Source organism: Coturnix japonica, chromosome 13, assembly GCF_054131305.1.
Source record: "Coturnix japonica strain WE chromosome 13, WE-NBRP24, whole genome shotgun sequence".
In the NCBI taxonomy this organism is placed as follows: domain Eukaryota; kingdom Metazoa; phylum Chordata; class Aves; order Galliformes; family Phasianidae; genus Coturnix; species Coturnix japonica.
This window is the reverse complement of record NC_140675.1, coordinates 14,262,371-14,284,657: the sequence shown is the minus strand read 5'-3', so window position 1 is coordinate 14,284,657 and position 22,287 is coordinate 14,262,371. Positions and strand designations below refer to the sequence as shown.

General features: G+C 40.8%; 2 protein-coding genes across 16 annotated transcripts in view; one reads left to right on the top strand and one right to left on the bottom strand.

The window, feature by feature from the left end:
* Positions 1-151: 151 nt before the first annotated feature.
* Positions 152-18,704, bottom strand: LCMT1 (leucine carboxyl methyltransferase 1). 3 transcript variants are annotated; one of them, XR_014933844.1, is made up of 11 exons: positions 18,556-18,704; positions 17,560-17,651; positions 16,149-16,270; positions 15,132-15,208; positions 14,426-14,487; positions 7,213-7,315; positions 5,678-5,798; positions 4,856-4,989; positions 4,299-4,390; positions 2,572-2,669; positions 152-1,004 (listed from the first exon to the last, which is right to left on the bottom strand). XR_014933844.1 is itself a non-coding variant. In XM_085514064.1 (11 exons), the coding sequence occupies exons 3-11, from the start codon at positions 16,173-16,175 to the stop codon at positions 982-984; spliced, it is 705 nt and encodes a 234-aa protein (XP_085370190.1). In that variant the 5' UTR covers positions 16,176-16,270; positions 17,544-17,651; positions 18,556-18,704; the 3' UTR covers positions 152-981. The 3 variants fall into 3 exon arrangements, 2 of the variants coding, with proteins under 2 accessions (XP_085370190.1, XP_015732465.1); XM_085514064.1 differs by having other exon boundaries at positions 4,856-4,957; positions 17,544-17,651; XM_015876979.3 differs by having other exon boundaries at positions 4,856-4,957.
* A 283-nt stretch (positions 18,705-18,987) lies between these two features.
* ARHGAP17 (Rho GTPase activating protein 17) overlaps positions 18,988-22,287 on the top strand; it is a 37,742-nt gene continuing 34,442 nt past the window's right edge. For all 13 annotated transcript variants that reach the window (XR_014933841.1, XR_014933842.1, XM_015876730.2 and 10 more), the window contains exon 1: positions 18,988-19,098. Coding sequence is in view for 8 of the 13 variants with exons in the window: in XM_015876731.3 (XP_015732217.1) it covers positions 19,046-19,098 (53 nt within the window). In the remaining 5 variants the exon portion in view is untranslated. The remainder of the gene's footprint in view (positions 19,099-22,287) is intronic.

Genomic DNA, 22,287 nt, shown 5'->3' with positions numbered 1-22,287 from the left:
TACACTACAGTAAGCTGCACAGAGTACAAAAATCAGCTTACCCTTGCAGCTGCTTTTAATAAAATACCCTTGAAGATTTGTCAAAGGGAAAAATGTAGTCACTAAACCAGAAATGAATAGGTCATTTCTAATAAATAAGACAGTAGGCACATTATAAATATTAAACATTTATTATTATTCTTATCATCAGAAGGTTGCAGGACTTGATTCTGAACAGTTGGAAGGGGGTTAGGGTTTGGTTTTTTTTGTTGTTGTTACTAAGTGGCTTTTGCTTATTTCTTTTAAGGGGAAAGAAAAAGAGACTCGTGTAAAAAATACTGCCAGGAGTGCAAATATAGTTTACTTTCTTTCTCACCACAACCTTCCCCATGCTGAACTGCCAAGCTGAGCCCTTCCCAGATAAATAAGGTCTACTTTAATCACAGATCCTTTCCTTCTTTCACTCTTCCCACACAAAGGACAGACCAAGTCTAGTGACTGCCTTGTAGCAATAGTAAAAGCCCGGAGAAAGCTTACAGGGTGACACTTCTTAAGAGTTAAACCCAAACAGAACCAAAATTAACAAAACTAACCTTCATGATCAGCTGTGCACAGTGCAAAGAGAAATCCACTAATGCAGTTCACCAACATATTCTTCCAGTTTCCTACCACATATACAGTTTACACAGTTTTAAACTAAGGGAGGTGAACCTTTAAACAGGAATTTAAGTCATCCTATAAAAGCCTGCCATTATACGCATATCCAGGAATGAGAGGTGAGTCTTGATTCACAACAGTTGCTTAAAATGGGCAAATAAAATCCAAACTACCAAAAGCCAACAGGACAGTCAACATCAGCAGCACTTTCTTCACTGGCACTGCTTACACAGATGAGCAGACTGAACTCAGCACATGCACAGTCCCATCACTGCTGTGACCTTGTCTCAAGAAGAAAACAGCAGCTGTGGCTTCTGGGCCCACGGCTTTCCTTGTGCAAGTACATTAGAAGGTGATATCTGCAAGACCTAAAGGAAAGAAAGAGTGTGGGCATGGGGTAAGAAACAAACATTAATTCATATACCACCCATATTTAATTATTGAGATATTTAGACAATTATCTCAAAGCATCCTTCCTTCTACTATTTGAAAAAAAAAAACAGACAACAAATATAAAGGATTTGGTGACAGGAAAATAAATTAGGAAGCAAGCTGACCTGTACTCTTAAGCTCTTTATATGGTGGTTCAGCAATTGATCTGAATAAATCAATCTAAAGGAGTACTGAAGTTTCAACAAAAGGAGCAATACAGATGGAAGTAAAGATCTGTCCATGGAATTAATAAGAGAAATATGAAGAAAGTACCATTGATAGGGGCACTTATTTTACAGTGTATAGAGAAAGAGTGACTTAGATTGAGACATCCAAGCTTCAGATATTTGATTGCCCCCTTTGAGAGTTGTCTTTTCTGACTTCTAAGACACACTGCAGCACTTAACCTCAGCATCCAAAATTGTGCTAAATACTACTTCAATCAGAAAAAAAAACACCCTAATGCTGGTGATCCTAAAAATGATGGCTACTATAAGTAAGTGAACATCTTGGACAGCAGATACCCCAAGCTGAAATCTGTTATTGCAGCAATGGGATATTATACATCTAGCTTTACCATTTACATCAGACGTTTTAGAGCTCAGTTTGGTTAAGGAATATCCACAACTTCAGCAGAGATCTCATCTATTCACATTTGATGAGAAACAGCAAAATAAAGAAATTGTTACTGAATACTGCTTTGTCAGGAACAAGGGAGGGGTAGAAAAGGAAAGGAAAAAGATGTGAACTGGCAGCCAGATCAGTTTTCTGGAAATATTGGAGTCCCAGATACTGCAGATAAAACTAGAGAGAAACTTGAGCACAGAAGAGTTGCCTTTCAAGCTTTGGACAAATAATGCCTTCAGACACCCATTCTTCACTACAATTCTTTTTGATTTTGCTATTTCTCCAACAGCACAAGCAACACGAATAACATCCCATAAAGCAGAAATTCCATGAGAGATATGGTTTTAAGAACAAAATCAAAAAGAGTTAAATATAGAGGGTCCCCCCGCCCCGAATGGAAGTCTTCAGCCTTAGATGTATGTAAATGGTGACAGTGCAGAAGAAGCCTCAGCTAAGTAACAAAATGTATTTTTATGTTGTCAGGACACCATGATTTTATATACCATGTGCCCATATGGTACTTTACATACATACAATTTGTAATCCTTTCAATTAGCACTGATAGTGTAAAGCAGTTATTTAAAGCAACCCATACGGCATCTTTTCAGTGTAAAATAAATCACAGAATAGCTTAGGTTAAAGGAGACCTTAAAGAGCACCCAGTTCCAACCCCCTACCAGGGACAGGGCTGCCAGCCTTTGGGTTTTGGAGTAACCATTACTAGTCTCCACCTGGGAGGTGTTCACAGCTTCAGAGAAACTGAGGCCATGTTCCAGCTACACGATACATCTGTCATACAAGCGCACATACAGTCCCAGTCTTTCCATGCAAAGTGTCAATGTGAAGGGTCACTCCTGTGATGTTGAGGAACATTACCCAGATTACTGCTGTCTTTTGAGGCCCAGCAGATGCAGTAGTGCTGCATTAGTTGTTCAAAGAGTTCCTTTTCATCCAGGAATTCAAGTTCTTCTATTCTGTGGAAACAAAAAACTCGTGATTTAGACTGAAGTCTCAGTGTAGTTTTTAAATATAGGCTACGTCCACCCTTACAGCGTGAAAGATATAATCCAACTAAGTAGTTATCTTTGCAGTAAATTACTGCAGATATTTATGCATAATGATGATGCCACCACTCCTAACCTTTGATGCTGATGTAAAAGACAATTGATCAAAAAACTATTTTTTAAACTTCCACACACAGGAATTTAATGTTTCAAGATTAATCTGTGTAATTTCTCATGAACATCAGCATTTCTCTTTCAACCCTTTTTTACTCTCTGCATCTGGTCTTGCTGGACTTCTGTAGTGCAGCCTAAAGGAAGGAGACTTATCTCAAGCAAAGGATTAACAGCTAACAGCAAAAGATAGCATTTTCTCCAGACAATCACAAGTCCATATCATGTCTCGGTGAGTGATGGGTACACCAGTGCAGTTCCTAACAACTCTCCCACATGAGCTCATGACAAAGCACAAACCAAATGGCGCATACAAAATGTGAGGATTTTTTTTTCCTAAAATGGTCCCTACCAAAGATTCTTGAAGTAAGATCTTATGTTTTCCACTTCACCCAAGTGAGAGAACTTCTCTCAAGCTGTCCTTGTTTAAAAAAGTTTATTATGGCATATTCCACTCTCACTTCAGATTACACAGATATCAAGAGCATTTATTTTCCTTGGTAGAAATTTAGAATGGCTGCTACTGAGGACTAAGTGAGGCTGAGGGGAGATGGTTCCTAAATACACTTACAGAGGTACAAGTGCTGCAGAACTGTGGGTGAAGACTTTTAAATTGAAAGTATTACTTACCCTGTATTAATACTGAGGAACAGTTTACACAACCTATTTATTGGCATCTGGATAAATTGGAAAAAGCTAAACTGATTTAACAATCAAAACCACTGTAAAAAAGTACAAAGTATGTCTTTCCAGAAGCAAATGGCGCAAGCTCAGTCACCATTGCTATTTAAATAACCTATGATTTTCAGTTTCACCTGTTCAGTCCCACGGTTTCCATAATCCCCATATGTGAATGTTAATGAATTACTTGCAGCAATTCACACTTCATACTATATACCTAGAGAGTTACTAACATAATCCTAGGCACACCTTATTGTTACACTCTGCTTGCATTGTACATAGGTCCTAGCACTAAATCACTATGGCTCATTACCCAAATCCTCTGTCAGGGAAGAAAGGGGAAGAACAAAGACATTTTCCACCAACTTGTAGAAGCAACACATGGCATGTAATCTTATGTATGCCTACAAGACTGGAGCAAACACACAGATGTCATCTCCACCTTAAGAACATGAAGAATAGATGCTTGCTCTATCTTAAGGCCCTACCCCACCCATCTAGTGTTGTGAAGGCTGGATCTTCATCACAAGAAACACCTTAGATGCCATAAATTTGTGTTGTTCCAAGCATTCTCCTTAAGGCTCTACAAAAACTCCAGACTTGAAAATGTTCTGCCAAGCTATCTAGCATCTACATGCAGCTTCTCCTCTGATATATGAGGTGATCCCATACTATACACTGACACAAGCAATCTTGGAAATGGTGCCTGAAGGTGACTGTTGACTGCGAGCAAGTTATCAGAAATACCTTTTGACATCAGCCTGTGGCAAGAAGCTGTACACTTTCATCATATCAATGGCATGTGCATTTTCCCATCCATTTAACAGCAATCGTTCCTTCTGCAAAATAAACAAGGAGAGTTTTCAGAAGACATGAAGAAGAGATGGCAGAAAATAGTTCTTCCCCTAAGGACTTTGTAGAGCATCTACTTGACCTGTTAGAGAAGAGTATAGCTGCTCTTCATATAAGCATTTGCTGCAAACCTCTGAGACACGACAGTGGGTTAGATGGAGTTGCAGTCTGATCTACTGCAGCTTTCATACCATTGTAGAAATGAAGTGGTATCTAGCAACCATGACATCAGCAGCAAAGAACTGTTATAATGTGGACAGGAAAGGATGTCACAGAATGGCTTAAGTTGGAGGGGACCTTAAAAATCATTCAGTAGGTAGATCATATCCAGCAGGAAGCAGCTGCCTCACCCCATACCTGCTTTAGTCACTGCTCTGAGCCTTACAGTGAACTCAAGAGACAGATTAATCTGTTCTCAACTCTGGGTTTGTTCGATATATGTGTCCTATTACCTGAGATTCTAAGGATCTGCAGACTTCCACTCCAGCCAGGTTACACTGTCGTCTCTGCAAGTTCTCAATCATGATCTGTCCAAATCGATCTGCCATATTCACCTCAGGTAGAGAATGAGACAAAAGTGTTCCACCTTCCGAAAAGAACGTAATCGCAGTGAAAAGCAGTAACTTGGTTAAACTCTCTAGTTGTCTGTCATAAAATGCATAGGATCACTCAAAACAATCACATTCTTACATTGGGTCTCATTCCACACTGGCACACCCTCCTCTGCTACATCACATTTACAAGTCAAGTGCCTTTTTGATGACGGCAGTGCTACGTCTCGTTCAGGTACATGGACTGTGCACTGAAAACTGACTCTGCTTTAAGTTGTTTATGACTCACATTAGCTCTCTAGTGGTGATTTATAACATGGAAGCTCATGTTCCTCACTTCTGGAACCCCCTAGATTTCCTCAGTAATGCTGATACTATTTTTGCTCCACTAGTTCTCTAATGCTATAAACTTGCAGGCAACACACAGCATCACTTCACTTACTGCTGACTTATCTAAACCAATATTCTATGGATCACCATCATAAGGATTAAGCCTAGCCATTTTGGTTCAATATAGTTCAGAAATCATCCTTCAGAATAGACATTCTTTGTAACGAAATAACAGATCTCCAAGATAAAACTCATCACTAAAGAGCTTCAGTAGAACTTATTGCATGAAGAATATGGACTATTCTTGCTTTACAAGCACAATTCCCGCTTCTGAAAGTAATTTTTATGTCAATAATGCAGTTAAAAAAAAAAAAAAAGCCATTTTTGTTTTACCTGCTCATAATTTATAAACATCGCCACTGGAAAAGTGCTTGCCGCCCACTTCAGCAGATTTGCAGATTGCTGTGGAGTCATGTAAACCAGCACACACTCTGCTACCAGAACTGTTGGCAAACTTTAAAACAAACAAACAAAACAAAAAAAATAACTATTTGTAGCAAAAGAACAAGAATTACTAGCAAGCAATTCATGCCCCCCAAAATCCTTGACAGAGATTCACTATTATGATCTTCACACTTGAGAGTGAATGAAATCACTTCATTAACTTGACAAGAAACGCGTTTTCTGACAGCTGACAAATTAATTACAGGGGCCTCCCCTGGTTCCAGAATAGAGGTGTTAAAAAACTCTTTCAGTCAGGTGTGCAACATGCTGAAGAATTACTCTTTAAATCACCTCTGAGCTGGGATAGAGTGAACCATAGCACACATTAAAATTCATTTTGGAGAGAACTATACTTTGCACACACAATGCGTGCTATTTTAAGAGATCAGTAAAACTAGGAATAAAGTACAAACAGAAAAAAGATCTTCAAAAAAAAAAGTTCTAATAATTATAATTAGACACATTGGTTCCACATAAGTAAAAAGAGCGACACATTATTTAACAAAATGCAATCTACACTTTGTACTTGGTCTCTTCCCCCTCCATCCACAAAAAAAAGAACCAACATACCACCAAAATAGACATCTACATGAGTAATTCTGCTCAGAATTATGGTTTTCTTTTAATTGCTAGAATGAACAGGAAAAAGAAAAGTCGCTAGAAGCAGGAGAAACTCCTCAAGGAACAGCAATATAAACAAGGGAAGATTTCAGAAGACAAAAATGTAAAGATTTAAATGGCAGTTTGATGCATTCTGCTTTCCCATATGCTCTCTCCCACCCAGCCAGATAGCCACTATTTATATATCTTATATTTGAAAAGTATGTCCATCATCTGCTTTAAAAACTTAAATCCTGCCACTTCTAGAAGCCTAATGCTTGAACAGCAAAATGTCAAACGTTGCTTCCAAAGTTCTCAAAGGATTCCATAGCAATTTCTTTACCAAAAGGTCTAGGGAGAAGTACAGGCTTTAAGCAGAGGTGATAGAAAAATGATTACAAAGAAAATTCTAGACTGATTTAATACTGACAGAATTATTCCTCATTTTACCAGCTAACGCTCCCAGAAATCCTGACTCACACCTAGAATAATAGTGGTGGAAGACATTCACTTATTGAGGTACTCCCATTAGTCAGCATTAAAAGACTCCACTCTACAGAAATAGTAGTTCACAACATACTGATATAGATGACAAAAAAACAGTTTGCAGGATGGACTGTAGAAGCACCAGCAGCCTTGGCTCAGTCAGGTTGCAGGAGGGTCTGTGCAGTGCTTTCTGCTCAAAGGACTCAGGAAAAGGTAACCATGGAAATAGAACAACGGGAACTGGATGCAGACACTCTGTGTCCAAGTCTGACTTTGCACTCACCAGTCTGCTCTGTAAGCCCTTACCAAAAAACCCCCACAAAAGTAACAAATCTTACTGTACATCCAGTTGGTGTTTCTTTAGCTTTTCCTCTAGGTCTGATGAGAAGCGAAGATCCGCTCCCACTATGGAGTATCGGCTGGAATCTAAGCTGTGGGAATCTGCAAGTTCAGAGTTTTCAGAGACCAACAGTTACAAATAAGAGGTGTGCTGAAATCAAATTAGGAAACCACGCAGGAACACGCAAAGTCAAAACTCAGTCTGTTATACCCAGCAATTAACTGCAAACTCTTATTTTAAAAACATTAACTTCCCTCATAGTGGATTGTTGGGATTTTCAGATTCTGCTACATTGCATCAGACTCTGCAGAACACCCCGTCCTATACTCTGCAGCCAGGATAACACAGAGGTTATCCCATCTGTTACCATGGTTTCAAAGAAAACCAGAGAGGAAAGAAAGTGAGGATCGAAGGCAGGGTTTCTGTTGTCTTTTTAGATGACCCAATATACTTATGCATACCTCGTTCACTAGTCACTGAACAGCGAGAATAACAACATCCCAAAAATTAACAAGATATAGCTACACAAATTAGCAATATGTTAAACTATGTAACACAGGTAGGTATCAGAAATAGGTTTTGAGATCAAAAGTTATTTGAGGCTCCATGTAAGATGCAGCAACAGTATTACGCATGTGGTCAAAATACAAAGACAGTTTGAGATGAAAATATTCGTCCCAGGGTACAGCAGGCAACAAGCTTCCAGAACTGTTTCCCATGTTAAGGAGGAACTAATCCTAAAGCCCAAAGACTTTGCTACACTGCAGAACTGTCAGGAGGCCAATAGAATTACTGACAGCAGGATGTGCTCACTACTGACAATCAGTTGCAATCTATTCAGCTACACAAACCCAGACCCCGCAGAACACATTTTACAAGTACAGTATCTAACCCACTTAAAGACGTAAAGTTCTGTGGGAATGTAACAGATTGCTCTTTCATGCTTTAACTCAAGAACTGTACTACTGGAGTGAAGATGTGAGGGCAGAACAGCACATAATTTTTCCCTCCTACTGTGTGCATGTGACAATCAGAGCAAGCAGTAAAATAACTAAACAGGGTGGGGGGGAACAGTGTGAGAGTTTGGAGTGGTCTTGTGATGGACAGTCATTGCCCATCTGCAGCACCAGCTCCTGGGATCCCACACACAGTCTTGAGCAGTGACACAGGAACAGATATTAAGTGCTGGGTGAAGAGAAAGAGGAGCCAAGTGGCTGAAGAAAAAGGATAAAGGAGGTTTGGCAATTTGGGAGAGAAAAACACTAGAAAGAAAAAATACAATGCAGTTCATTACACTAAGCACTGCTTCAAACCCTCCAGAAGAAGGATCTCCATTTAGTTTTCAAGCAACCAGCTCTGAAAATGGCTCCTGCAAGTCACAACGGTGCATTTTCCAGCAGCAGCTCGGAACAGGGACAGAGACAGTTCGTGCAGAGTTACAGGGGAGGGGGAAAAGTTGTGCAGCAAGTGATTCAACATTTTCAGTCAAGGCTTTTTTTCCATGTGCATGTTCTGTAATAGCTTTACTGCTTCCCACACCCTTCTATTTAAGTTATTATATCAAGGCCATGATAATGGAACCAAAAAAAACCCCTCCACACACAGGAAAGTACTTATATAGTGACTTGTGTGCTGCCTGGAGACACAGCAAAGCAAGCGTCAGCCATCACAATTAGTATGGAATTGATGCAATCTTCTTGTCCAGCTCCACTGACTTGGGCATATCAGTATGTTAACAATAACCAAAAATAAACTGCATGAATTCTAAGGTGCTCCAGTAATGGAAACACCACAAACATTTCATCAGAGGTAGAAATAAACATCTTTTGCTCACATCACATTCATTTGAGAATTCCTATCACCAAAGAGCAGGAAAGAGCAAAAACCTCCCACATTTTAGGTTAAAGCTGTCCTTTACAATTGATCAAATTTCAGCACAATTGCTGATGTTTGCAGGCATATTACAAACAACATAATGAGAAAATGCAGTGTCAGCCATGCCTTAGCAGGGCAGGAGAAGGGATGGCCATGAGCTGCCTACTCCTCATTGCAGAGCTGTAGGGACAAGTGAAATAAGAACCACAGCCTGCTTATTTCAAGTTACCTACCAGGGGAAAATAACAGTGGAAGGAAAAACCAAACAGTTTTCCTTAGAGATGATTTGGCTCAGAGGAAATATTTCTTAAGCCTTAAAGCTAAGCATACTTAATGCTTAGGAACACTTTCAAGAACACACAGGACTCCCTACAGCAGAAACTTCTAAAAGGCCGAGAAAGCTGATTAGGAATGGATTCTCTTCAAAAGCCTTTTACTCCAAACGCAGACACTTTACTTCTATTTCCAGTGTCTGGGCTGCCTGGCTCCTCTCTGGTCCATTCAAACAGAATGTACTTGTTTCTCCACACGTTTTCCTGCCAGCTTCCCTCAAATCTCCATTGATGGCTGTTGGCAAACACAACCACAGATGAAAACTGAAGAAGAGCTGCACACACATTATATGAAAGCTGATACAATTGCTAAAAGTTGTGCATTTCAAACGTATCTGAGAGCACCTCATTAAATATCTCTGTAATTCATACATGTCAACACTTACAAGCAATACTTCTATCTCAAAGGAAATCTCAGGGAAGGATCTGAAACTCACAGTTTGCACAAGACAATTTTAAAATGAGGGGGGAAAAAAAAAAGGCTAAAGGAAATAAAAGTTTGAGGAAAGAGATTAAGGCAAGCCTCTAAAACTCCTCATAAGATTTCTTCTATCTTCAGCCTAGATATAGCATTCAAAAAAAAAAAAAAAAAAAAAAAATCAAGTCAAAGAGATGAAGATATGAAAAATAACCAGAGAAAAACACTTCAACAAAATCAGGCTGACAGCTGCTCCATCATTTCACACAGAGGTGGCAATGACAGCTGATGACGGCTGGTACTGCCACTGTTCCCAGCCTGGAGGTCAAGAGTCAGAGCAGTCATAAGCAACTGAGAAAACAATATAATCCTACTTCATGGTCTTTGGCACCAATTTGTTTTACTATGTAGCCTGACATTCTAAATATGAATATTTGGAAATAAGCTGCCATTCTGAACAAGCAGCATTGGTGCAAACATACCGTAAAATAACTACTTGCAAAGCAACTGAAAAAGAAACCTCAGCCTGGTAGAACAGGAACAGCATCACCTTTGACTTTTGTCTTTCTTATGAAGTAAGTCAGTTTTTCTTTTAATCAAATCAAGTTATTGGTGTTCTTAGAAAATAAACTTTATCTTACTATAACCTCACTCTATGGAACATCAGCACAAGAACCTGGTGCAAAGGAAAGAAGGATGAGAACGGAAAGGGCTTCCTGTAACAAGCACATTCTATGTGTGTGCACTCTGTCCTGGAAAAGAAATTGCCCCCAGAACCAAAACACTTCATCTGAAAGGGTTTTCTTTCGGTCACTGATTCCCATGTTGTCTCCCTTACAAGCTCCACATCCCTGGTAGTTTTTGAACAAAAAAGGCCACCTCACTGTGACTCAGGCTGGCTGTCTTGATGCTGGCAGAGAACATTCCAGAATCCCTGGAAAGTCTCATATTCCAGGCACTCATTCCCAGTATCCCATCATGGCTTTGCTAGCAAAGTTGATTGGTGTTGCTCTTTCCTACAGCATGGAGCTTTCTGACAGTTTTCTTTGTGATCTCACATTCAACACATTCAGTTGCGTACAGATTGTCTTGTACTTTTCTGAAACTAAGCAGTGCGAAATACCAGATTCAGACTTCATTTGGGAAACATCAGGGAAGAGAGAGGAGGAAGAAAACCAACCCCATGACTGCAACCCACCCCATGACCAAAAGGCTCCTTTCAGCCTCATGTATAGATAATAAAAGTATGCACAAATGCAACAGAGAACATTTTGCTCTGATCATACTACTCATATGTATAGTTTCCATGACTTTTGACATGGAACTAACAATACAAGTGGCTGGAATTTAAATGTCATTGCACTCACAAAGTGTCAGTAAGATTTGCTTCTATTTGCCTTTTGACCTCTCCACAATAAAGCTTCCCTTCACAGAACCATGCTACCAGTAAATAAATGTTCTGCTTTATGGAGGCCAGACACTCACTCCCTACTTCAATTTGTCCACTGAAGCAGCAGTGCTCAAAGTTACAACCACAGGTGCATGAATTACAGCATCATGGCACAGCACTTCTTCTGCTACAAGAATTCAGAGTCCTCTAAATCAGAAAGTGCATGAGTGACACAGAGGTAATAGTTCATTGATGTATAATTTGTACCGACAAGGCAGCAAAGATAGAGCTTCCTGACAGTCACAACTGCATTATAAACTAGATATCATCACTGAACTTTGGAAACAATTTAACCTGACATTGCCACAGCTATGTCATATTGCTGCACAAATTCACTGCTTCTCCCTGGAGATCTAACACTCCCTTGTAAAAGACAGAACTACTCACTGACAAGTGTCATCTTGTTGTGTTAAAGAGCAGAGGCCATAAATACCTATATATGAACTGCAAGCCTTGCTGCCACTTCTTTGTCTGAACAGCATGGAGAAAACAAATGTTGCCCTGAAGCCAAGAAAGTTGCCTGTTAGCATTGCTTCCAAAAATGAAAATGCTTAGTGCAAGGGAAAGACACAGCATGAGAGTAAGAATCACTTCAGTGACTATTACAGCAACTTGAGAAATAAATTCCAAAGCAATTAAAACAATTGCTCCTTGTGCACAAGGGACTGTAGTGTGGATCTGACTTAAGAGAAGGAGGAAAACACCTGCCCAATAGGCCACCAAACCCAAGATTCTAAAATGCTAAGCAATAAGTAGCATTTCACTGCTGTGAGCACTGCTTCATTATGTCCCATTACAGTCACTGACAGGTGACACTCTAGGAACACTGAGTTTTTCTAACAGCTCTATTAGGTCATACCAAAGGTCCAGCCCACACTGCATCCTGACTCCTACAGACATGAGCAGATATTACTTAGGAAAGAGACAAAACAAGGGCAAGCACCCGCTACTAATATTGCTGTTTTCTACCCCTTTTTCCTAAAAATCCTTAAGTTTAATCAGGATTTCTGGGCCATTACTGAACCAGTGCTTTCATTTTATATACAGCACACTTACTATAAGATGTACAGCTTGTACTTCAGTAGCAATGATCAGCCAGAAGGCTCCCACTTCCATGCAAGGCACAAACTTCTCCTTCCATTTATGTGCATCACTTTATACTTATCTGTGTTGAATTTTATCAGCAAGTCACCAATTTCACAATATTCTTCTGCAGTTTTTTACCATTCTGAAAAGCCTGGCCTTGCCAACAAGCTGCCACTTTGTATTCGTTCTATCCTCCCAATTGTTTCTTAGCGTTGAATAATATCCGCCACAGATTCCCACCTCCCTCTACAATGAGAATTAACCACATATGCCTATGCTTCACCCCCATCTCTTTAGAGAGAACTATTCCTTCCCCCCCTACAATAACAAGATTTTACTGGCAAACTTTGGTAAATAAGTTTGGTAATACGCTTTTTAAAAATCCAATTACATTATTAATTGAATGCCCTTCTCTTTCACACTTCTTAACTCCAATAAGTTTGTGAAGCATAACTTACCTTCACAAAAGCTATGTTAACTCTTTCTCAAAGCATTAACAGATTCTTAGTGGAACCTGAGAATGATACAGAGTTCTTACTAAATTATCCAGTAAAGGCATTGGTCCTACTGCTTGTAGCTCCCTGGATTAGGCTCACAGAGCCCAATGGAGCTTATTTGAGCCTCAGCTGCCACCTTCCAGTTCTCAGGTACTACAACAATTTAAAATGAGAAGGTACACACCACTTACTAGTTGAGCTATTTCGTTGTCAAGTTCCTTTAGAACCATGAGAAGTCTCTAGGGCCATACAAGATCCATCTGACTATTTGGTTTGTCTACTTATTTCATGTTCCGTTCTTATGGTTCTTTCACAGGAAACAGTCCTATTAATATGTCCTTAAAAAAGGAGTTCCCACAGGGATTTCACTCAAACTTATCTGTGTTTTTCACATGCCACAGCAGACTCTTAATACCTCCAAAGACCCAGACACTGGGCTACAACCCAAAGGTCTCAGCATGGTACAGCCTACACCAGTTTAGCCAAATTCCTACACTAAGGCATCCAACACCCAGCACTGGGAAAGAACAAGATGAACAGCTTTTGGAGAAATAAGCCAGTCCAGTAGATTCAGCAGTGAAGCACTAATTGAAGTTTCCTGCTATGAGTTGTTAATTAGTAACTTTTGATTAGAATACATGCAACTTGATGACTTTACAATTGGTTTGCTGTACTAGAGGTACCTACAGAGCTATTCAGTTACACGAATACTATCGAACCATGCTGATCTACTTCATGTTAATGCATTTTCAGGAATGCTTATGCAGCATGTCTCATTGTATCAGATGGTTGTACTGTCTCCCACTGAAACTCAGTGGTACTTAGAAGCTGTTTTCATCTTTTCAATCCTGAATGAACAACAGGGAACTCTGACATACAGATGCTAACACAAACTAGTTGACGCTGCAGATGCAGATAACGAATCCTCCTCCTACACAGTCCAGAAGCAATTTGGGTACCACAAAGGTTACTCAGAAGAATCTATTTTTTTCCCCATAAGTAAATAAGTTTTCACATTATGCTCTTGACACAACATTACAAGTCTATAAGCTAAGACAATATAAGCACATAATATCATCTGAACCTAATATCCTCTTTGAAATGTAAGAAGAGGCACTGGCTCCTAAGAAATAACTTTGTAAATTAGATTTGGTGGAGTCTTCACAGAAGTAGCACAAAGACTTGCACGCATAATGAGATGGAAAGACAGAGGAAAGCACTCAGATTTTAAGCAAGCATACATGACCATCAGTAGCATTCTTTCTTGTCTGTGACAGAGAGTGAAACATAAGTTAAACTACATACAAGAGAGGGGAAAAAACCCCAGAACTTTCTGGTAGAATAAAACCTTCTCAAAAGAAGACATTTCTAACATGACACAGAGCAAATGGGCATGATTCTGTAAGAGAAGAAATAAGCCTCTTTTCCCTCCCAATTCTCTGTCCAAACAGCATTTCAAACATTAAAAGCCTGCCCACATATCAGAACAAAGTGATCAGAAAAGTTTTAAAAGTGCTGCAGTACTTCGCTGACTTATTTTAAAGATGACTCACCTATTAGAAGAGAGTCCCCTGAATGGGTTTCTATAATTGGTTTTGACAGGGGAGGTTTTGATCTGTGGGAAGAAGGAAGAAGCAGCTCTGAGCAGTTCGGCTTGTTTAACTATGTGCTTCCAAAAGAAATTTTCTTTTAAACACATATGTGAAGGACAAGAGAATACCTATGCCCTCTACTGGAAAGAAAAATGTTTGCAGATTAGACTTAAAGCTGCAGTTAGGTTTCATACCCACCAACTCCTACAATTCTGAGGTATTCTTACCTAGACACTCCCCTGAACTATTCTCCATAAATCCTAATTTATTCCTTCAAATAATATTCAAGTACAGTATCAGCTAACCCCTCTCTCTAACTTGACATGTAAATCTGATGTTTCCTACTGTATTTAGTGGGAAGAGAAAGAGACTTAATTGCCTCTAATCACCCTGAGACTTGCTCTGTCTACTGTATTTTAGACAACTGAGAATTAAATGAGTTTGCCTTCCTACAGCTTTCACACAGTGACTTCCCCAAATTGAAACAGTGGCATAATAATCTCCTGTAGGACTTGGCCTGAATAATCAACCCTTTATTCTAAATCCTAGAGTGTGATGGACTCCTCTGAAGAGAGACAAATCAATTAAAATTCATAGCTTGTAATTCATTACAATTCTGCTGAATTACATCCAGTTCTACATAGGTTAACACAAGCATTACACTTACTTTATATTGTGTATTTTTCTTGCAACTATCATTGGAAAATCCACTTCGAAATATTTTCTAGGGAGAAGATTTTCATCCTGAGAATGGGATTAAGATGATAGAATTAGAAATACCCACATAACAAGATACTGCCTTAAGTCCCAAGCAGTGGTTTTAATGTACACTGATATTGTGAATGGTATATTTAAACACACAGCTTATAATATAAAAAGTTGAGAATCATTCAAGTGTTCTTAAGAATCAAACAAAGTATTTAACATTTTTAGGTAAGACATTCTGGACACTTAGAGGTATTAATTCAAGTTCATAAAAGTTAGAACAAATTCATACTGATAGTTTTCACAGAATTGCAGGTCAGAGAAGAAGCTTCACATCTCAGAAACACCTTTTCTCTTCCACTGAATGTAATATAAAGACTTGTGACTATGCAAAATGCAACTGGCATCTTCTAGCTTTCTTTGAAAAACTAGATTTAAAATGTAAGTAATGGTTACACAGCGCCTGAATATTCTGAATACTATCACATAGTATATGAATCACATGAATTACTGTGAACTACATAAATACATGCAGGTATATAATACTTGCACATATATTCTCATGTTTATATAAATACACATAACTCAGGAATATGTAAACAGCACGCACAGCACTGCCTCAATAACCTCCTTGTGTGCTAATGTAAAACAAGGATAGTGAAATGCTTAGAGGACAGTAAAACATGAAGTCTCTGAAAGTCCACTAGAGGTCAGCTTCATGTCACACCTTTTGGGAGGGAAGGTCAATGAAAAAGCCCTCTCCTCATGCACTGAAATTTTAAGATATCTACAGAAGCTCTAAGCAAGCTAAGAATAAGGCAAACCAGCCTAGGCAATCTGCTGAGATACACAGCCTCATAGTACACCTCCACATCGTGCTACAGAAAGCAGCGCTGATAAGCCCTTACAGAAAAGGGCTTCAAACATCCACACAGATCTCTGTCTTCAGCTGGCTTCTTCACTCTCAGCTATCACTTACCTTTAACCTCCAGAACAAGGTATCCATGCCAGCACCAAGATTAACAATCTGACAGTTGCACTCAGTCTTCTTTAGAAAAGCCTCAAGCAGATAACTGACACCCTGAACACGAGCATAATAGCCTGTTAACAAAAAAGAGTTCGTATTTTTAAGTTACTACTTTAATACTCAATTTTCAGCAACTTCAGAAACTCTTCATCTACTTAAAAAAACATGCTTATTAGGAAAAAGAATACACTCTTCCGTAAGGAATGTTATCTTTTCCTGTTACTCTTACCTAACTCATGAAGAAAAAAAAAGTGACTCCTTTGGTACACGAAGAACAGATCAAATTAATCCAAGCTGACGAGCACATTGAACTCTTGCAGAGGCCAGAGCTGATCTACACTGCTGTCCACACTCAAATCAGTGATTTTGATTGCTTAGTACAGAGTACTACACATTAACCAAGACCTAAGGATACTCTATTCAGAATATGGAAGGCAAATGATAAGATCTTTAACAATAAGAAAAACCATTTAGAAGGTCAGATACAGTGTGTAATTTTACTAGGAAGGGTATATATCTTGCTCTTTTATGCATACCATATGCACCATACACATAGCATATGGAAACATATAGATCCCCTTTGCCTTCCACTGCCAACCTCTAAATAAGACCTGGGAATGGGTGGATCCTGGCTCCACCCCTTCCAGTTGCTCAAGTGCATCGCATATACCTGATCTCTCCTGGGTTGGTTTTACTGTTCCACCAGGTGCTCAATCACTATTTCACGTCATGACTTAGTATTTCTACTACACTCCACCCCTTTATAATGTGAACCAATAATTAAGCAGGTTAAAGGAAAGCCCTTTCCATTACAGTGATCTAGCACACTATAACTCATGTACAACTCACCCATTGTAATTTAGATTGACAAGACATAAGACAACTGATGATCAGCTGGTGGTTGAAGTTCATGTTCTTTCATGAGCCAGCAGTCAATAGCTCTACTTCACTGGCTCATCAAGTGTAACATTATAACACGATAAAAAAAGTGCAGCAATGACAACATAATATCAAGTTCCTAGACTGTAGCAAGTAAGAACATGCTCAAACACAACAGTCATAGTCACAGAAACAAAGAAAAGAACCTGCTTACCCTTAGAAGACCTCAGTCAGACACGGAGCTCCAGCAAAATACTCTTGCCTCCCCTGGCAACCTTTAAATTAGGTCTGAGAAGGGGTGGACCCTGGCTCCATGCCTTCTAGTCACTCAGGTGCACTACATGCACCTGAGCAACCCTGGGCTGGCCCTGCCTTCCCACCAGGTGCTCAATTTCAGGTTCAAGTCATAACTTAACATTTTCAATATAAATGACACTTAAGAATATATTTGTATATACTCATCCGCACTTATTTGCTGACTTGCCTCTGTTGATTTCAGGTGCTTTTCTTTCTTTGGCTTGCCTCACAAAATATTGGATGTAAGGGTCCTTCCAATAGCCGACGCTTACAGCAAACCTGCCCAGCAGAGGAAGAAAAACTAAGAGTTATGAATGAAGGCCAACAAGGTATATTTCAAAAGATACACACGCTGCAGAGTTGACTCTCTGACCTGCATGCCTTCATGCGAGCAAGGTTTAAGAAGTCTCTTAAATGTGTGTAAGTATAGGAAGTTACAGGATGCCGAGCTAAAAATTCTGGCTGTTCCTATACACATATGTATCTTTTTAATAGCCTTTATGCTACCTGATGAAATTACGCAAGCAAATTCCAAATATTTCTTTGAGAATGCAGCAAAAAAAAAAAAAAAAAAGGATAAATGTCTAAAAAGTCCCCTAACCTGTATAGAAATCTTTTGTACATTAATTGTAACTGCAAACTGTTAATTTAAATTAAGTGTAAACTGCAAACTGTTTCTTCCTGGGTTTCTACGTGTTGCTTTAACACAGCTGACAACACCATTCAGTTCTAATGCAGCTTCCTGACCTCATAGCCAAGCAGGTTAACTCTCCAACACCTGACATTACATCACTACTAAAGGAAATAAGTGCCAGCAACATCTCAAATTAAACTCATAACCACACAGATGAGGACACCGACCCCATCATAGCCTGGAGTAAAGAGCTCTGAACTAAAGCGAGACGTCTGCCCTGAGTTCTGCACGTCGCTGACGTTTTCAGTTCTTGCTGTAAGGACGGTTCTAATTATCGGCAGCCCTAATGATGATGTAGGGCTGATGATGCCCTACAAACAGGGCTGGGAGCTGGCAGCGGCCCCTGCCCACATGAGGCCATGGCAGCCAAAACCCGTCGCTCACACCAGAGCCCTGAACGATCCCCGACCCCGCTGCTCTCACACTGTGCAGGCCATCATCTCACTGACGGGCCGGTCCCACGCTCGGCCCCGCCCCCCCAGCCGTTACCGTTTGCAGACGGACGCGTCCTCGCACGTTCCCCGCACCGCCTCATCCGCCTCGTCCATGCCGGCAGCGGGCGGCTGATCCCGAACGGCGGCCGCCATAGAGGGCGCGAGCTTCCCCTGCCCGACGCTGCCGCCACCACCCTGTGACCCGCCCCCCACCGCTTCCTATTGGCCAGCCTGCGGGAGGCGGTGCGCGGGAGCTCAGCGTAGCGCCGTCATGATTGGCTCAAGACCTCGCCTATTCCCACAGCAGCCAATAGAAAAGCGGAATCTGCGATGCCCCGCCCAGGAAGTAGCGTAGTAGTTCTCCCGCAAAGCACGCCGGGAGTAGAAGTTTCTCTGCTTGCCTATTCGGGTTTCCGGGGTGGGCCGGAAGTGGCGTAAAGTTCCGGTGGGCGGGGCCTAGAGGAGGAGGAGGCGGAGGCCGGGCCTCAGTGCAGTGCGGCGCAGGCAGCGGGAGCCCGGCGGGAGGCCGGGGCGCGGCCGCCGCCATGAAGAAGCAATTTAACCGCATGAAGCAGCTGGCAAACCAGACCGTCGGCAGGTGGGCGGCTCGGGGTGATTCGTGTTTGTGGGGTGTGAGCTTTGCTGCAGCGTCCGGAGGCCTTTTGGGGAGGGAGGCTGTAGGGGGCTGTGAGGGAGACTGAGAGAGGGTGAGGGGTCTGCCATTAGCACTAATTAATAGTGTTAATTAGTGTGCTGTGCTGCGTTGAGCTTCATTGGGAATATGGCAGCCCCAGCAGGTGCCGATCTGTTGGGGTCTGTGCTGGGCGCCTCGTTCGTTCGTTCGTGACTTTCGTTTCCTTTGTTGCCTCGTTTGGTTCAGTTTTTTTTTCAGCTCTGTCTCTTTTTCACCCTTGACTGGATCCCGGCTGCACGTTGTGTGACCGATGTGAAGCCTTGTGACACGCTGCCTCTTAGATCGGGCCGGCTCTGGCCTGGGAGGCGTTCAGCCCGGTGCTGTGGGGCTGGGCAGTGGTGCTCATAGGGCTCTCGTTGTGTTTTAACCTCAGAGACTGTTCTCAGCTTTTAATGAGAGCTTAATCCGAAGGTTTATGTTTTCAAACGATCCGTGTTTATACCTGTCTGCGCTTTGTTGCAGTAACACATTTAATATAACATCTATTTTCTTTGGTGCCTGCTTTATGTTTGAGTCAAGCGTGTCAGCTAATAATGATGAAGCAGTGGACTTTAATAGGCATTAGTTTTGCTATTAAAGAGAGCGTAACTTCTAAACCAGCCTTCTGTGTTCTTTCATTCTCACTTTATGTAGCAGTTTCTCTATGGATTACCTTTTTAAAATTGTTTTTTAAGCTATTGGAATGGCTGTTGAGTTCCTGTTTGTTCACATTCGGCTGTGACTCCAAATGGAATCTGTGTAATCTCTGTTGCGCTGAGTAGGATGAATGCCTCAGTCCACTGTGTAGAATGGGAATGGGGGAAATAAGGACTAACTGAGAGTGGTGTGTTGCCTTGTACGGGTTGGGAGCAGAATCTCTCCCCTCCTTCGGAACCCTGTGCTGAAGGCAGCTGATACCCCACGCTGTGTGGCTGTGTCTGTCTGTTGTTTCCCTGCTGGTTCTCAGGGTGTGGCTGTGGGATCACTGCTCTGTGCCAGGTGCTGCTGCTCATTATTCTCTGTCCCAGCAGTGAAGTGTCCTGCTTTCATTGTAACACCAAGAGGTACCTAGAATTGCTTTTCATTAAAGGCTATTTCTACTGACCCTCATTTGTTGTTATTAGCTTAATGTCAGGAGTTAGTTTGAATTCAATTTAGTCTCTGTTTCTCTTTTTCCCCATTGGCATCAAATCCAAACACATTCTTATTGAGTCTGTCTTTGCTTATAAAGTGGTTTTTAATCAGATATCTTAAGAGTGTTCAGCTGATGGGATGGATTCTTTACCCAAAAACATACAAACTTAAATTGAATAGAAGTGAGAAGGCTCTGAAAAGTGAGGATGATCATAAAGTTGTGACTGGTGTTTTTTAACTCTTTTGCGTGTAAATTATAGCTTTATGTTTGCAAATGCTTTGAATTGACCAGATTGCTCGTTTTAGGGATTGTTTGCCATGGTCTTATTAGTTCGAGGGACTTCTTGCTCATTTGTTGCTGACCTGAATATTTGTCTTTCCAAGTTAAAGAAAAATGCTTATGTAGCTGAAATAACTCTCATCTCTGCAAGTCTACGTTAATTCCAATGAAACCCAGACTCTGTTTATGGGCGTGGTTTGGGGATGGGAGGGAAAGAAACAAAACTGAAGAGGTTGGTGTTGGGTTTTGCTGGTGTGATCACATGTTTCTAAGGGAGCTGTAAATCTGGAAACTTAGTGAGGACTGGCGCATCTCAGATTGCCGTCTCTTCCTCCATGTGCACAGCCAAATACTACTTTTCATCTCAACCCATTTTTCTTTACATTTTTGGCTTATTACGTTGTTCTTATCTAACTTTCAAGATAAAATGTTGTAGAAATGAATAATTTGCATTAGGTGTTCGCTTGGATATGGGCAGTACTTGAAGCAGGAGCTGCTTTCAAGGCCTGTCAAAGTACACAGTTGAGTGAAGGCTTTAATTTGTAGAAGCGTTGTCCACAGGTTCTGCTGTGGTTCTTTCCAATGGAGGAAGAAGGAAATGTCTCAGCTCAGTGACACTGAGTCAATAAATTGAGCATAATTAAAGCAAGTAGTATGCAAAGAAAAATGTTAACTTACAGCTCTAATAATACTTACATTGAAAGCCATTTTGTTTCAAGTGGTATTGTGGTTTAAAACACAGAGGTGAATATTTAACATGCAAGCCTCCTTGCATTGCTTGTACTAGTCAAGAATTCAGAGGTCACCGTGGTCTTATTTCATTTCCCAAAGTAAAATCTCTTAGCAGTGACAGGCTTGTAGTTGGTTTCGCTTGCAGTGCTGTGCTTTCCAGTTTATGGCAATGCTGCACTATGTATGTTTGATAAGCACTGAAGGACTTGTGGGAGGTGAGCCTGCAAAATGCTGCTGAACGATGATGACTTGTAATATTAGCAGAGGTAGAAGTATTTTTGGCGCTGGGTACCAGAAGCAGGAGGTGAACTACTTCCATTTTGTAACACTGAAAATAAAATTGCATTGCTTTCGTTCTGTGGTTTTTGCTTACGTATGGTTGAATCAAACCAAACTGTCTTTCAGGTATACTAGGTTTTTTTGTAAGAGAGCTTGGTGATGCTTCAACTCGCTAGCAGGGCCAGCTGCTCATGTCCTCTTGCTTGCTCACTTGTGGCACTGCAGGGCCTTGTGCAGAACATCTGCTACTACTTGCTTTATTTGAGACATCCACCCTTCTGTACCATCCAGTGCTTTTGCAGGGCAACCTTTGACTTGGGGGTTTGTGATGGTGTATTAGAAAAGGGTGTATTCTGCTCCTCACTCATTCTGAGTTTTTGTCCTGAAAATTGTGGATAAGGGGAAACAGCGGTTTTACAGGGAGTTCAGCAAACTTCAGCTGTGCGTCAGTGATGTCTTCACCAGGTGGTTTCTTTCTCCTCAATGGAAGGATGTACTCTTGAGTGGTCATAGCTTGCTCCATTGAGCTTGTTATATATATAAGTGGTGCAGTCTTTCTTACGATCAGCTTCTGAAGGTACACAGCTGTATGACAGATACATGACTTGGTATCAAGAAGTAATGCCTCTGTGTGAGGAGTAAGGAGTAAGAAGAGATGGTCCAGCATTTCTGTAGAGCAGAGGAATGGT

Coding starts and splice junctions, on each gene's coding strand:
- LCMT1 (XM_015876979.3), bottom strand. CDS start 18,653: ATGGCGGCCGCCGTTCGGGATCAGCCGCCCGCTGCCGGCATGGACGAG. Junction 7,316..14,425: donor AGGGGACTCTCTTCTAATAG/GTGAGTCATCTT, acceptor CTGAACTTGCAG/ATTCCCACAGCTTAGATTCC. Junction 2,670..4,298: donor CCACAGGCTGATGTCAAAAG/GTATTTCTGATA, acceptor TTGTTTCCACAG/AATAGAAGAACTTGAATTCC.